The sequence below is a fragment of the Stegodyphus dumicola genome, chromosome 10 (genome assembly GCF_044657685.1).
Source record: "Stegodyphus dumicola isolate Sdum_Otavi_A_Nest chromosome 10, ASM4465768v1".
Classification (NCBI taxonomy): Eukaryota; Metazoa; Arthropoda; class Arachnida; order Araneae; family Eresidae; genus Stegodyphus; species Stegodyphus dumicola.
Window position 1 is genome coordinate 96259091 of NC_140777.1, and position 17563 is coordinate 96276653.

The 17563-nt window shown below is 33.6% G+C and overlaps 1 protein-coding gene across 1 annotated transcript in view; it reads left to right on the top strand.

The window, feature by feature from the left end:
* The first annotated feature begins 8380 nt into the window (after positions 1-8380).
* Positions 8381-17563, top strand: part of LOC118201522 (uncharacterized) — a 236963-nt gene continuing 227780 nt past the window's right edge. Inside the window, exon 1 of the mRNA XM_085825294.1 lies at positions 8381-8523. Coding sequence (XP_085681420.1) covers positions 8457-8523 — 67 coding nt within the window. The 5' untranslated portion in view covers positions 8381-8456. The remainder of the gene's footprint in view (positions 8524-17563) is intronic.

Consider the following 17563-nt stretch of genomic DNA (forward strand, 5'->3'; position numbering starts at 1 on the left):
GCATTGGCAATTCCAGGGGAAAGTAAGGCTTGACAGGAAAGATAGTTTAAACTTAAAATAAATGTTAGTTAAAATAAATATAAACCCTACATTTGCCGCTGCCAGAATTTGGTAAACTTGGAAGCAGGTCCTACAAACGACCTGTTGAAAAGTTTCTACAATTCGGAACTAAATTTTAAGAGCTTCGTTTACATAAAAAAAATCTGTTATCTCACAAAAGGTATAATAAATTTCTGTATATACTTATTTAATTCTCTCTTCTTACAGCAACTTTTCCTGGACTTCAGCAATCAATCTGTTCTCTTCCTTCCAGCATCTGGAAGGAATAAGTATCAGTATCTTTCTAAATACATTATAATTTACACTTTCTTGACACTGAATAAGTTTTTGTTTTTGAACGATTTATTTTCCTTAGTTACTGCTTAATTCACATTCATTCAAGTATTCAAACATGAATTTAACTTTACCCTGGCTCTCCACCATGTGTGGTGTCAAACGGGAATATTCGTGTTTTAGTATTGCAACACTTCCCCTAACCACAATGATTTGTTAGAATTCAACGACAAATAGACAAACCTTACTCGACATTCTACAACTCGATGAGCTACTTTAACATTCTTAAAATTCAAGTGTAGGTGGAGAACCATACAAAACACATTCATTCTAGATTCCCCCTCATTCATCTTTAGACATGCAGGCTTTCGCTCTAAAGCATGATTTTATCTACAGTTTAATACTTAAATTTGAATTCATTGCTTTTGAGCATTTACTTTTAGCATCTAAAATTTTATGCTTCTAGACTAAATTCTACTTTTACATAACTTTCAAGTATTTACGTATATTTACAAAATTCTAATACATATGATTTTTACAATTTACCATAAAATGAATAAGAGAAAAATAAATTTTTACTTTACTCATTCTTCGCCAAGCTGGCGGCACTGAAACTAAAGTTCTTATTAATACAAGAATACGAAGTTATTTTTATCTTCGGCCAAATTTTGGCTTTAACATAACAGAATTAGTCTTTCGACTAACAGAAACTGTTTGTTCTTAGATTTTATACTTAAAGAAAATAATACTTTTTCCTTAGCTAAATAAAGAAAAACAAAACTAAGTCTCAACCGAGACAAATTGACTTCCGTCAAAACATAGAACTTCGTATTTACGCATAACATTTCGGAACAAAAGAAAAAAAAAAATTATAGAGGATTTTAACTTATCTTTGAGTTTTCGATGATTGGAACTCCGACATCCTCTTCTGGCCGAACTGCTCCCACGTTATAGATTTCATCGACGTCAGTCGTCTCCTTAGCGTCTTTCGAGTGTCGTCCACGTTGCTTTTTCTTTTTCGCCCTCTGCATGCTGGCCTCTTGGAGTGGTAGTCGTCGGGTTGCTGTCTTTTCCGTTTTTCTCCTGGACGGCTAGTCTTGGCGTCCTCCGTCTGGAGTCATGCTTGAATTTCTTCTGTTGGTGGTGGTCTTTCCGTTCCTCCTGCTGTCTTTTCGTTCTCGGGAACGGCGGCCTTGTTTGCACCTGACTCTCTGGACCTGGAAGCGTTCTCCTCGACAAGGGATTTCTACTGCGATACGTTGCAAGTGGTGTTTTCCTCTTTACCAAAGCTTCTTTACGCGGCGGCGTTGCTTTCTTCTATTTCTTAAATGCTGGAGTCTCACTGTTTTCATTTCTTCTTTTCGGTACCGTCGCATGACTTGTAAAAGGGCTAGGTTTCTCTTCAGTTCTCTGCTTCTTGGGTGGTGGAGGGGGTGACGTTACTTCTGGACCTTCTACTTCTTTTACGCTTGAGTCCTGCAAGAAAATCATTTTGATTATAATATTTTTTCACCTGGTAGGGACTTGCTTTACAAATTTACACTCTCTCGTTCTTAAGGTACAATACGACTCCCTTGATTCCCTGAATTACATAAGGGCTTTCAAATTTTGGAGCTAACTTTGCAGTAAAATTGTCTGGGGCACTTGATAAAGAAAATTTCCGTTTCAACACTTTATACCCAACTTTAAAATCTGTTTCACGGCGTTTTCTATCATAGTATAACTTTTGTCTATTTCTTCCCGTATCCGAGCTTTTAACCGCCTGGTCAATAAGTTTTGCGCATCTTTCTGTTTAAATTCTTGCTCTCTTTGTTGCACAAAGAATAATTTATCTAATGGCGTAATTAACTGCCGTCCTAAAAATAATTCTGCTGGAGTTTTTCCCGTAGTATCATGATTTGCCGTTCTTAAAGCATAAGCTAACTTATTTATGTAGCAATCCCAGCGCTTGTGATGTATGCTAACATAACTTCGAATTATTTTTACAATATTTTTATTAACTCTTTCTGCTATGTTTGCCTGTGGTCTATACGGAACCATTTTAATATGGCGTATGCCAAGTCCAGTGCAAATATTTTCAAATATTTGGCTAACGAATTGTTTACCGTTATCGCTAATGACTTTTATCGGTGCAACGTATTTTAAAATGTATCTGTGTAAGAATGCATCTGCGACTGTTTTGGCTGACGCGCGTTTAAGTGGAACAATTTCTGTCCATTTTGAAAAATGATCTACAATTATTAAAGAAAACGATTTTTATTTAACTCACTCTGGGGGAAAGGACCAAGAAGATCTATGCCTAAAATTTCATTCGGAAATGTAGCGCGAATGCTATATAAGTACCCGGCAGGGCTGTAATTAATATCATTTATTAACTGACATTGATTGCAGGACCTGACATACGCAGTTATTATTTTCTATAATTGCGGGAAATATACCGCCTCGCGTACCCTTTTTAAAGTCCTTCTGACCCCTAAATGACCCGCTGTTTTCGCGTCGTGTAATTCCTTAAAATACTTAATCGAAGCGAGGCTGGGATGACTGGTTTGTACTCGAGATTTTCGTTTGTTGTTTTCGTATAAAATAATAAATTATCTATTATTTCATAGTTTTCTGCTCTATTTCTTATCGCATTGATATCTGTGTGCTTAAAGCTTTCGGGGTCTTTCAAATATGCATAGATAGTCCTAAATTCAGGATCAGCTTTCAATTCAGCAAAAATTTTTTCTCTAGCATCTAAAATTTTTGAAGTCAACATTTGAGTTCATTGCCTTCATCGTTCAGTTTTATACGAGAAAGTGCGTCAGCTACATTGTTTTCCTTACCCGGTTTATATTTAATTATGAGGTTATACTCTTGAAGTTTTAAAGCCCATCTTATTAACCTGGGCGTTAGGTTTTTCCCCGAGTAAAGTCTGCCAACAGCCGCATGATCCGAAAAGACTGTTACTGGCGCTTTACCGAAATAAACTCGAAATTTGTGTACAGCCATTAATACGGCTAATGTTTCTCTCTCTGTAGTTGTATAATTCCTTTGCGTAGGTTTCAAAGTTTTACTAAAAATGCCAAAGGATGGTCATTTTGCATGAGAACAGCACCTATAGCATAGTCCGACGCATCTGCTGCAATTTCCAGGTTTTCGTCCCCTTCCGGGAATTTCAAAACAGGGGCATTGATGAGTGCTTCTTTTAACCTCTCAAATGCAGTATTTGCTTCTGCCTTCCACGTAAATTTACTTTTCTTTCTTTTAATTACTAACAAGGGTTCAACAAAATTCGCAAAATCTTTTATGAACGACCGATAATAAGAACATAACACAAGGAAAGAAGAATGTTTTTTAACGGTGTTGGGAGGTGGGGAATTCTTGATGGCTTTTATTTTTGAATCCTGAGTTTCTATACACTTTTGCGAAATTTTATAACCCAGATATTTAAGTTCTTTAGTTGCGAACTTGCATTTTGATGCGTTAATTGTAAGACCGCCCTCTTTTGATAATTTAAAAACCTCTTCTAAGTCTTTAATATGTTGTTCCAACGTACTACTCGTTATAATTATATCATCTAGATAGATTAAAGTCGATTTTCCTAGGACAGGCTTTAGAACAATGTCCATAGCTCTCTGGAATGTGGACGGGGCCCCACACAACCCAAACGGCATGCGTAAAAATGCATAAGTGCCCGATTTTGTTATAAACGCGGTTTTATGTATGTCTTCGGGTCTCATAGCTATTTGATAGTAGCCAGACGTTAAGTCCAACGTAGTCATGTATCTTGTAGATTTAATCTTTCTAATAATTTCCTCTATAACCGGCACAGGGTAAACTGGGAATTTAGAAATACTATTAAGTTTTCTGTAATCGACAGCAAACCTCCAAGCCCTTTTATCCGAAGGAGGAAACTCGTTCTATTTCCTACATAGTACGACTGGACTCGCGTACGCACTATTTATGGGCGTTATTATTTTGTTCTTTAACATTTCCTGAATATGTTCCTCTATGATTTGCTCTTTTTGTTTATCATAGCGATAAGGTTTAGTCCTACAGGGTTCGTCGGCAGTTAACTGTATCTCATGCGTAACTATTTGACAGTTATCAGGCCGTTCTGAAAACAAGTTTGAAAAAGTACTCACCACTTGCTGGATGGCTTAAATTTCATGGTCATTCAAATGGCTAAAGTCAACTTGCGGTTGTTCCACTGGTTCTACCACCCTCCGATCCATCTCCAGCACGATAGAACTTTCCTGAAAAATGAGTTTGGCCCTCGCGGCCCTTAAAAACTCCATACCTTAAATAAGTGGATTTTGCAAGTTTTTTACTACAAAAATTAATACTTTAAAGCTTTCTTTTTGAACTTGTATTTTAAAAGATAGTTTTCCAATACAATGACAAGTTTGTCCTTGCGCTGCTATGATTTCTGTGTTTTTATTTTTAAATAATCGAAACCTATTAAAATTCTTCTTAAAAAAAATATCACTCATAAAATTACCTTCTGCTCCTGTATCGATGAGGGCTTCTACTGGTACATCGCCAACCACGACTTGTATAATTGGCAATTGCGAGTTTTTTACGATGACCGTATTTAAGTACCTTTTTGAGGGTTTTTTCAAAACTTCCGGGGTCTGGACCCTCGCTTTCACAGGCCCCTCTAATCGTTTAAAGCTTTCCTTTCAACTTCTGCCTTCTGGGTACGCGGACGGTTGTTTTCAAATTTCCTTTTTGGGCCTTGACCTTCGAGCTTCGATGAGTTAGCTTGATAGCTTTTTCCCCATAACAGCGGTTTGCATTTCTGGTCTGCTCATTTTAAGATTGCTTTTGGATACTTTGAGAATACGATGCCCCTCTAGCTTTTTCCGCTATTCTGCGATTTTGGAACTTGACCGCCAATTCGAAGAGCTCCTGCAATGTGCTTGGGTTTCTAATTTCAACGTAATCTTGAGCAGCAGGTAACAATTTTGGTAAGATTATTTCAATAATCTCCGCGCCGGGTTTCTTCCCATACAGTCTATCCGTCAGCTTAATTTTTCGCAGAATAAAGTCCGTCAACTCTTCTACTTTCCGTTGATAGAAACTATATAGTTCGGCTTCTAGCCTTGCTCGATCTTTCACTATGGGGAAGGCCTTTAATAATGATTTTTTGAAATTTTCAAAAGTATATGCTTGGCCTCCGAATTTCCCTAATAAAAATTTACCTATATTCTTCCACCATAGTGTGGTCTGTCCTCTTAGTGCAGATGTGGCAATGGCAACTTTTTGTCTTTCAGGCACAGGGTAGAGCTGGAAATGATTTTCGAGACCTTCTAAAAATATCGCCACCGAATTTTTTCCTTCGAAACTGACGTTTGGCTTGATTGATGCTCTCATCGTCTGGACCAGGTATCCAAATCCTTCCAATTGGCTCGCCATTTCTTGTTGTTGTACTTGTCCAGGAGCTTCCATCCAATTTTCGGCTATTTCAGTTCGAAAAGTGTTCGGACGCCAATGTGGTGTTGCGTTGCCCCAACTTGCCCGCAACAATAGTAGTGACTGCTATGAACTGGAAAGTACACAAAGTCTTGAGAAGGGTTTAAATCCCTTTTTATTCAACTTTAGGAATTACAAATGCGTGCTCTTGACGCTCACAAACTACGCCGACCCGGCGGTAAAATAAAAATAAGAAACTAAAAAGAGATAATAACAAGTGACTAACTACGAGGCTCTCTAAACGTAACTAACCTAACTGCGTTCTAAGATACCGCTGACAATTCAGCAAACTTCTGAATATTACGTTGAAAGATTTAACTATCTACTGAGGCAAGAACACAGGCCGAAACGCGTAATTCTTCAACTTCTAACTAGCCACCTCCACGCTCGTGAAGCAAGAAAGCACACTTTCGAACTCTTTTCCCTTCTATTTAACTCAGATTACTTCCGCTGACAATTTAAATCCTTGCGCGTTCTACTAAAATTTACATACTCTGGCATTGGCAATTCCAGGGGAAAGTAAGGCTTGACAGGAAAGATAGTTTAAACTTAAAATAAATGTTAGCTAAAATAAATATAAACCCTACAAAGTGAGTCAGAAGGTATTTAAAAATAGAAATTTGGTTGCTTTTGAATTGCATCAGGATTACCAACATAATCTTTGATGATGAAAATTGGCTTCATATTTTAACTCTAGAAATCCCGTGATATTTTTTTCATCGTGCGAATTATATATTATTGCGACACAGGAACTGGAGCCCAGCAACGGCAGAGCGGTAAAACGTTTGGCCCAATGGTCGTTTGACCCTGCTTTAAATCGCAGGAAACGGGCTTGGTTGCCTGATTTTTTCCATGTGTAATGTGAATGAACTCTAAGTTCCTTTAAAATGTTATCCATGACGGCATTCCTTCTATTAGGCATGTAATTTTTGCGTCTTTGTTTCAAATCTAAAGTATTCAAAACAGAAATTATACGCACTTCACTCGAAGGAACTTTTACTGCAAGGTTTTTAGAGTAAATCATCCAGCAAGAAAAGTAACAGCTACGACTTGAGTTAATAAATATTTGTTAAACAAGTCTCAATGTCACGTTAATGTTCGATGGGATAACAACATATTTTGCTATGTTTTGCAGCTCTTTTTAGACACTGTATGATTTTATGCCCTGTATATATCTTCGAATAATGCTTAATTAAAAACTCGTGGTAACTATTTATCTTAAATTTTCTGCAGTCGTTAATCTGGAATCTGAAATGAAAGTAAAAAAAAATTATAATATTTTTAAATTTATAATTTTTAAAATATTAAAATTTATTTTTAATGGTGAGCTCTTTTTTGAGGCATTAGAATGAGATCTGAAGATTACAGATTGTATTTTTTTAATATTTATTTAATTGTTTTTGTAAATATTTTGATTTTGAGATTGGAAGTCTTATTTTACTTCCAGAATTGACTCAAAAGACTAGGGCTACCTATTAAAGGTAAGAGATGCTTGCATGCAGGACTTCTAAGGGATATTGGCTCATATTAACGTTACACATGAAGAAAATTCCGAAAATCCATACAACCAGACCGACTGCCAGGATTTGAAAGTGAATAGAACTACGAGAGCTTAGCAATCTTCGGTCACTGGTGGGCATCGCATAATTTTATTAAATTATACCCGATCATTTTGGAATTGTAAGTAGTATTATATGAATGTTTTTTCATGAGATCATTTTAGAATAAGATGTAAGGAAATCTTGATCCTTTAGTTGCAGAAAAGCAGCAACCATACTTCTTTTATAACAAAAAGACTTTATTATTTCTTGTAATTTGAGATGTTCTTAAAGTGCAGCATACTTATTTTTAAAGGAAAAAATATTGATAAATGATTGAACAATTTAAGTAGAATGAATCGAAATTATGTGACTCGTCCTGTGCATTTCTGTATGATATCGAATCATCTTTTATAGCAAGTAACCTAATGTCTCTGCAGCTGATTAATTTTTATTCCGATACTACATTCAGATAAAAAAGTTAAATCATTTCTTCACGATCTTAGTAAAAATACTTTCAGTTCCCTAATTTATAAGTAATTTTATTTATAAGCAATTATTTCCAATAACAATGACAGAAAAGGTGAAGTTGTATATAACGACAAAATAAATTTTAATAAAAAACGGGATGTAAATCTGATGACAGACGAAAGAATTACATTACTTTATTAGAATAACAAGCAATAAGTACAAAATTCATTCATCATTATCATTATTTGGCATTTCCCATCTTCAGTCTAAACGATCTATACTTTAAAGGAAGTATTATTTCGTTTTATGTTCCTTGAAAATAAAAATTAAAAGTCCGAATATTAAAAAACAGAAGATAAGGACTTGACCTTCAGAAGTTCATTCAGAAATTGTAGGGCAAAAATAAACTGAGGGTTCCAGTACTAAAAGAAACAACCTGATAGGCTCTAGTTACGGGGTGCAGATAATGAAAATCTGATGACTTATAATTCATGAAACCTCGTTACGCACGAAATCTCTGCTACCAGGGTAACATTTTCAACTAAACACAGACAACGCCCGTTCTTTCAAACAAACCGGCACAGGCATCGTGCCTTTGAAGTCACATTTAATAGTCCCCGTAAAAGATCTTTAAAAATATACGCAACGCGCAAGAAGATGGAAGCTTGTTGCGTGTTGAAGAATGCTTTGATTTTGTTGTTATCCGTAATGACTATCACTGGAGGTAAGTTCATTATTTTTCTCAGTATTTGTTTACGAATTAAATTTATTGAATGTTCTGAAAAAATAAGCTTTTTAATGCTCATTTTCTGAATATGTGTAGCAGTATATCAAGATAAAATTTGCATCAGGAAGGATTCATTATGTATGCTCATATTATCGAATTACTTCTATTACGTACGAGCAAAAGCCAGTCGATATTTCGTCAATACATAAATTATATAAAACTATTTCAAACTTGCTGAAAGTTCGAAATTAAATTTTCATCAAATTTATCTGCTTTAGACACGTCTTACTATTTTATGATGTTGAGATTGATACATGCGCTAATATTAAAATAAATATGATTCATAATTCTCAAATTAAAAGTTTCGCTGAAGCGGAATTTAAAGCAGATATTTTGCTTTTGCTTACAGAAAATAGAATTAATTAAAAAAAAAAAGACAGTTAAAGAGATATATTCTAATACCTAAATAGGATTGTCTCATTTCGGCTAGAAAGTTTACAAAGAACAAATATTGAAATAGAAGATTTTGTAAAAAAAGAAAACAGAGAGCAAGAGAATTGCTCCATTACCCTTATTAAATAAAAATTCTTTAAAACATGGTGATTAATAAAAAAATAATACATTCGAAAACTGCTGGTTAGGTTCTTCTAAATTTTCTGAATCTGAAGGCATTATAGTATTCTGATAAGTGGATTTTTTCTCAGCATCAGTAATATTTAGCAGCACTTCCTACATAGTTATTATGTCATATAATAGATGTCAGTATAGATGTCAGTATAGATTTCTGATCTCTTAGCATTAGTCTATTAAATCAGACGCATTAATTTTCAGTCTTTATCTTTAAAAATGCATACGTGATTATATGCGAATGCTTTAAAACAGTATCAAATTTCATAACTAGCGCTAAATTTAATAAACTGGTTTCAAAATTCAAAAGCAGATTTCAAGTATTCTTGCAGCTTTTCACTGCTTCTTACTTTAACCAAACTCTTAACTGTTCTTTCTCGAAAAAGTTATGAATATCATTTTGGTACTTACGTATTATCAAAACCACCTTAATAGAAATTTCCAAATTTCGAGAAGTCACCAAACTCTAGAAACCATGCGCATAACAGCTGTTTAGGAAATCATATCCATTGTAAGTTACCATCTGAAAATTCCCCGATCGCCTTTTCCTTCTGTAAAAAATCGCCAAACTGCGCCAAGGTCGTTGCGCTAATAAGTAATTATTTTTTTTCATGTTTTATTTAATCATTTTAAAAATGATTTTTAAGAATCGATGCCTCAGACTACTAATATTTAGTTTTGTATGACTTGTAAATATACACATAAGTATTTATCTCTATGCCAAGAAAATTATTAATATTTTTAGCGTAAAAATATTATAAAAAAGACCTAATTCTAAATATAGCATGAATGCTTATAAATATTTTAGGGAGTCTCAGATTCACCGCATACGGGCCAAATGTCCAAACTGAAAGTAGCTGACGGCTCAGATTTTGTTTTTTTAACAAAATAGGGGAGAAAATAAATTAAAAAAAATTAATTAAATTTTAAATCTTAAAAAATATTTATTAAAATATATATTTACTTTAATAACAACAAAACAAAGGAAAAACTTCATATTTATTTTCTACCTTAAATCTAAAGTGTACCTGAAAGCGATTTCTATTGATAGTACTTCGTAATTCAAACTTATTGTTACACTTTGTCAAATTCAGTCTGGTCTTTATTTTAAATAATTTTAATATATTGAATTAACCATAAAATAACTTAGTTTTAACTTCAAAGAAACAAATTAAGGAAACATCAAGTTAGAAAAACTTGAGAATAAATAATCACAACCTATACTCTTTCTTTAATTCATTAACTTTTATTCGATACATACAGAAAAACACATATGTTTATATACTAAATATTTATAAACTGCTTTATTACTAACTATAACTTGATAATTGATGGCATTTCGATCTTGATAAAGTTTGTAACCATGAAAAAGAAATTACTGAGCAATTCGAAAACTCACCGAATTTCTGCTTCAAATACTTAACAATCAGACGATAATATCTCCCCAACACCATCATTATATTTTATAATCAGAACATTATATATTATGTTTTGAGATCATGCTGAATACAATTACACAATATGTGGCAAAATATCTTTAAAAATGACAAAAATTAAAACAATACACATGGATAAATCATCCTAACTCTAGCTTTTACAAATTCAGTTTGTCAGAAACCTGAGTACCCGATCCAGATACTTTCATTTTAGATTACGGAATACTTCCATTATCAACTAACTCTTTTGCTTTTAGGATGTCATTAGTGAATGAAACCTTTAAAAGGATATGCAGGTTAAATTAAACCAAGTAATTTGGAATGAGACGTTTTTATTTCTACAAGTAGAAACATTCATCTTTTCCAGAAGTACGTTCTGTTAATCATTCCCGTGGCCAATTTTTTTTCCATCGTGTGTTCTGTTTAGCACTATATCTCCAATAACTATTTTAAGAGCATTTTTACTCTTTGCTCTTTGAGCAAGAAACCCTAGGTATTCATTTCTGAATCGACTTCTCAGCTCTCTTTGCAAATTGTTCTATATTTGATATTCCGATTTAAGCTCTGATGACACCATCAACATCTGATGTTTTCTATACCTTGATGTCTAGCAATAAAAGTGAAGGCGATATATGTTGTAAAATACTTCTATAACAAATTAAAAAAAGTAAGGAAAAGAAAAAGTTCTTACCTTGTCTTCTCGGCAGCGCCCAGCATTATCATAGTCTTGATTAATCCATAAAGAGATGGTACACGAAATTGCAAACGAACACATTTATTTTACTCATAATAATAACTGAATGAGATGCATTAGATTTTTCATTCATATAAGTTAAGAAAGGGTTCAATAATTAGTCATTATGAGAGTGTTTTAATACTGTCCTTACATGTTCACATGAAGGAGTGAGAAGAAGGAAAGAAAAAACGAGTGACTCAGTTAACTCTTCCGTAGTACACCCAAATTACATCGACTATCGCCCTATTGGCGGCTGTTCACCATTGCAGTCCACTACCTTTACTTGATGGACAATATTACCATTTGAAGCAATTCTCGAAGTTTCTCGAACACGGGCTTGCCTAGCGGTTTGGTGAGCAGCTCTGCGATCATGTCGGAGCTTTTGCAGTAGTTTAGGCTTAGGATGCCGTTTTGTTGAAGTTCACGCAACTAGTGGTGTTTTACGTCTATATGTTTTGTTCTGGAACTATTTTTCTCTGATTGTGAAAGTCTAAAACATGACTTCTTCATAGAGAATAATCGGTAGATTTTGTTCTAACCCTAAATCTTCAAATAAATTTAATAGTCATTGTGCTTAGCAATATACTCTGCTTCAGTTGAAGATAATGCAATGCAGTTTTACCTTTTGCTACTCCATGAAATGCAATTGTTTCCTAGTTTGAGTATGTATCCGCTAATGGATTTTCTAGTGCAGTTAGTATAGGTTGCTGGATTTCGTTAAAGACCAACTTCAAATCTTCAGTTGTATTTAAGTATGGAATGATTTTCTTGACAGTATTCCGATGTATTTTCCGAGGTTTTCCGTTTCATCTACTCAATAGCTTGATGGCGCATGCTATATCGGGTCGACTGATTGTTGCAATGTATAGTAATGCCTCTACTGCATTTTTATATTCCGTCTTATCTTCTACAAGATCATTTTATAGTTTACAGTAGTTTGTTTCTTTTGGCATATGTGTTGGGTTTTCATCTTGAAGTCCAAATCTTCGAACTATTTCTTAGATTTTATTCTTATGGTTTATGGCAAAGGTTCCATCTGTAGATCTTTTAGAACTTTCGATGTTAATGTCAAAGTAATAGGTGACTTCTCCTAGGTTTTTGACTTCCAGTTTAGAATTTAGTAGTCGGATTGTTTTAGTTTCACCTTCTTCGCTTTCACTTCCTATAAGTATATCGTGTACATATATAATATTATATACCTGAATTTTCCATTGATGTTTTTTAAAAATAAGCATGGATTTGGATTACTTTGTTTAGAAATATTTTTCCAATTTTCAGATTTCAAGCTCTAGTGCCTTGTTTTAGTTCATATATTGATTTTTTCAGCTTCCAAACTTTATTTTCCTTTCCAGCTTCTGAGTATCTTTCAGGCTGAGTCATGCAAATTTTTCCTTCTAGTTCTCCATGAAGGAAAGCTCTTTTAACATCGATATGTTTGAGAGATATGTTTTTATACAGAGCTGCACAAGGGAAAACCCGTAGAGTTGTGTGCTGTGTATTTAACCACACTAACAAAGATTTCATCATAATCAGATCAAAACTTCTGGCTGAATCATTTTGCAACTAATCTGGCTTTGTATCGATTTTCCCTTCTGCACTGAGCTGGGTTTTGAAAGTCAATTTGAAGCCTCTTGGTTTTCTTCCTTTTGGTAAGCCAACTAATTCACACGTGTTATTTTCTTCTAGTGAATTAATTTCTCCTTGAACAGTTGTCAACCATTTTTTTTTTTTTTTTTTTTTTTTTTTTTTTTTTTTTTTTTCATTTTCTGTCAAAGTTTGAATTTCCTTTCAGTCAGCACTACTTCTGTCCAGTATCTGTAAGGTTGACCTGAATCGGCTAAAATACATCTTGTCATTTCTACTAAAGACCTATTTTTGCTTTTACTAACTCAGTTAACTGTACCGCATTATACATGCGGTACAGTTAGCTGGTGACTGATACCATGATTATACCATGTTTTCTGATTTAGACCATTTTCTGATTTAATCATGATCATTTTGATTTATACCATGTTTTCTGAGATATTCTTCAAGTTCTTTACTTGTGTAATTCACCACCGTTATCACTTCTTAGTGTTTTTACTTTTATTCCGAATTTATTGTTGTAAGAGAAATACATTTTTTTTTTAGTTTAGGAATTACTTCATTTTTTCTTTTCATAGGTAAATCATAGTAAACGTACAGTAATCATCAATAAAAGTTAGGTAACCACTAACAGACAGTGTTTGTACTGGTCCTGAAACGTCAGTGTGAATAAGTTCAAGCGGTTTGAATGCTCTAAATTTGGATTCTTTGGGATACGGAAAATTAGTTAGTTTACATTTTGTGCACTGAATGCATTTGGTATCATGTTTACAATTATGTAGTCTGATTCCTTCAGCGAGTTCTTTGTTTACAAGTTGTTTGATTGCGTCGTCGTTTCTGTGACCAAGGCATCTATGCCAAAGTTGAATACAGTTTTCATTTTTGGACTGAAATGTTATGTGAACTAATGGTTCATTATTCCTGTCGGTTGGTTTAATTTGGTAAAGATTGTTAGTTGAATGGCATTCTAGAATAATTTGATTTCCTTTCGCGATCATACATTTATTTCCTTCAAACAGAACTGAGAGTCCCTTTTCGTCATTTTCTTAATTGAAATTAAATTTGTATCTAATCCAGGAACATATAAAACTTCCGATAAAATATCTTCAAATATTTTTTGCTTAAGATTTACTGTTTTGAAATGGACAAGAGCGGTTATCAGCGTATCGTAAGAACTAGGCATTGAACAAAGCAAAAATGCTGAAGTATGATCAACCCTTTATGTCCTCACCTATTGCTTTAAGCTTATCGACTAAACCTCCCGGGTGTCCGCCGATAACATCGCAGCAAATACATCGCGGACGAAAACGTCGCGGAGAAAACAACGTAAGGCGAAAACGTCGTGCTACAAAACATCGTGGGAGAAAACATCGTAAAGAGAAACCATCGCAGTTCTAAAACATCGTCGTACAAAATATCGTCGTCGAAAATAAAACGGTTCAAAAACTTCGCAGTTTAAAAACATCGTCGTCGAAAATATCGTGGTAAAAAATAAAGTATCTACAAATCATCGCATGACGATAACATCGCAGACATGCTTTTTTCAAGCTTTAATAACTGTAAATGGATATTCCCATAATGATTTATGAGCGCAAAATGGGAAGAAGGATAATTTTTACTTTCATATTTTTTATTAACTAAAAAATTTTTGCTGAAAAAGTAAGAAGGAGACTTAAGCATAGAAAATTAATGCAACTTATAGCACTTAATAGAATTTTAACTAACAAACTAACAAAGTAATATATATAGTAGTAACAATGTAATATATATAGTAACAAAGTAATATTAATAGTTAACTAACAAAGGTCATTAATAAGTCATTTTTATAAAGTTTTTACTGGTAATTTTTCATGAAAAGTATTATCTAAAAAAGATTAGAAAAAGGCTGGTAAGTAACTGCATAACCTTATTTTTAAAAAAATTGCTAATTTTGAGATTATTTTCTTCATTTTTGATAATCTAATACACTTATAGAGAAAATTATTTCTTGTTTTGTTTCAGTTTATTCTTAAAATGACATTAAAATTTTCATGCACGGCGTGCAGTCAGTTACTTGAATGACGAGTTGTTAGTTATGAAGAAAACCAGCTATGCATAATATTTCAGTAGAATTTGGATTTATTAGTTTATGCCAAAGCACACTACGGCTATCTGCTTAAGGGATGAGATTCCTTTGCGGAGTACATTCTCAGGAACTGGTTCACATGCACATTATACTTTAGGAAAATCACGAAAATCATCATGCAGCTTTTTTTTTTTTTTTTTTTTTTTTTTTTTTTTTTTTTTTTTAAGAAATAATGTATACTTGCAGTGAACCTTCTTGGTGACTATCTCCCTCTAAGACGAACAGTGTTTTTGAGAACAATACACATTGGTTTTAATCATCACGCAAGTTCACCACATTCACTCAAGATTAAAAAGAATGGAATTTTGAGTAGTCGCTTTAAATAGGATTGCTTACATTTACGTTTATGTTTAGACCGCCTAGACGGTATAGTGGTTTGAGTCGCCGGGCTGCGATATCAAAGGTTTCGGGTTCGAACCTCGGAGAAGGCAGGATTGTAACTGTCCTTCATAGGAGGCAAATGTGGCCCACCTATAATTAAGTGCCTCCTTAATAAAGTGACCATCACTTAGTAGTGGCCAAACCGAAGTCCGCTGAGGGCCGCCATTGGTAGAAGAAAACTTTTATATTAAGACATTTCTTATAAGCACTTAAGAGTATTTTATTTAAATTTTCATATACATTTTACTCGAAAATTTTGTAATTACTTATTGAACTTACCGTGACAAACTTCCTAAGACAATTTTAATGTTTTTCTTTTGTGTTTCTTAATTTTCAGAATATCTAAATTTATGCACTCCAGAAATCTGTAGCGAAATTAAAATTAATATTTCTGAGAGAGAGTCTACTTTGTGGCGATTCTTTGCCCTAAGAATTCTTTACCTTTGAAGTATAGTATTTTTTAGTATGCTGTAGTTTAGTACAACTTTTAGTGTGTTGGTTGTGATTCATACTATGTATTAATACTTGTATATACTCGAAACATATGCTTTTTTTGGAGTAATGGATTGCACAGACTCTCTCTTTTTTGTTCATTTTATTGTTGCAACATGTTTAATTCTTATGTAGTGGTGATGATCTGGGAGTGTGAGGAGCTGTATATAGTCCTTATTTATTTTAAATAATGTCCTCATTCATTTCTGTAGTCTTTATTATGTTGCACATTGTCCTTATTTATTTTGGTAATAACCATGGTTTCTTACTGATCCTGTGACTCAATTATTTTAATGCATGTTATGTATTAGTGCATATTTCCCACTAAACATATATTATAAAACTCTATTAATATACGTCTTCAACATATTAAACATGTTTTGGATATAAGAAACACAATTAATTCAAATAGACTCATGAATCTGTGAGTTTTTATGAGCAAAAATGTATAATTTTAAGTGTGATATAGTGCAGAATATCAAAAACAAGGATGTGTAAGTTGTCAAAATATAAAATCTTTGAATGAAAGGAAAAATACTTTTTTTGAGGACTTAAATACATTTAACAAATGGCATTTGGAGAAGATGATTTTACTGGTTGAAATCTGAATAACTAAATACTGAAAATTTATAAAACATCTTAAATTGTTTAACCCTTTCAATCCCAATTTATTTGTTTCAACTGACTTGAATTTTTTTATGCCTTCTTGGAAATTATCACAAATGACACAAATCACACTAACAGAAATTGACAGTCTGTCACTAAGCCTCTATAAGAAGATGCGCGCAACAATTTTGTAATGGGGATGTTAAAAATGATGCCTGCTACCAGTGGGATATCAACTATGTAGTAAATTAATGCTTTTAATTCTCTCTAGGTTTCTTTAAACATCTACTGGGACTTAACCCATTGGGACAGAAAGGGTTAAGGGAGAGACTTAAATGCTGTATTTCACCGCACTTAAAATTTTCAGAATATTGATTTATGAGTTTTTTACAAAAGTTCATTTTTTAATAAATGATTACATTTCATATTCAGTTATTCATAAAAGGAAATTTTTTCTTTCATTAATAGTGGTAGTATATATTTGTTTCGAAAGAGAAGTGAGAATTAGGATTTGCCTGGGAATTGTAGCAATCTGTATGCAAGGTGAAAGCAATTAAGAACTTTTCGGGAAACTAACGCTTGAAGGTCTTAGTTTTGAGTATTGAGTTGAAAAGCAAGCTAAGTGGCTGAACTCAGGGGAGGGCGGATGAATTACAGCTATTTATACTATTGGAGAGGGTCAACCATTAGTTAACATCCGTGAGAACGGGTGTTTCGTTCAAGCCTTACTCCAGGGTCCTGTCCCCTCTGGCCGCTGAAGGCTATTTAATTAATAAAAGACAGCTGAAAATTTCGGTCATTACTGATAATGGTCCATGTGCAGACAGAAATAGCATTTCTTAACTTCTTAGTATTTGTCTGTTTTACATCTACCATGCAGTTTAAAAAGAGAACCCAGAAAAGTTTATCAGGTTCAATGTTCCTTCTTACCTTCTTCGGGAACATACAACGACCTGACTCGGAACAGAGAGCTTACTAAAGCTATGTTCACTAATTGTGGTAAGTAGACAGGATACACATGAAGGGTATACAAATTCCTTTATTTTTCTC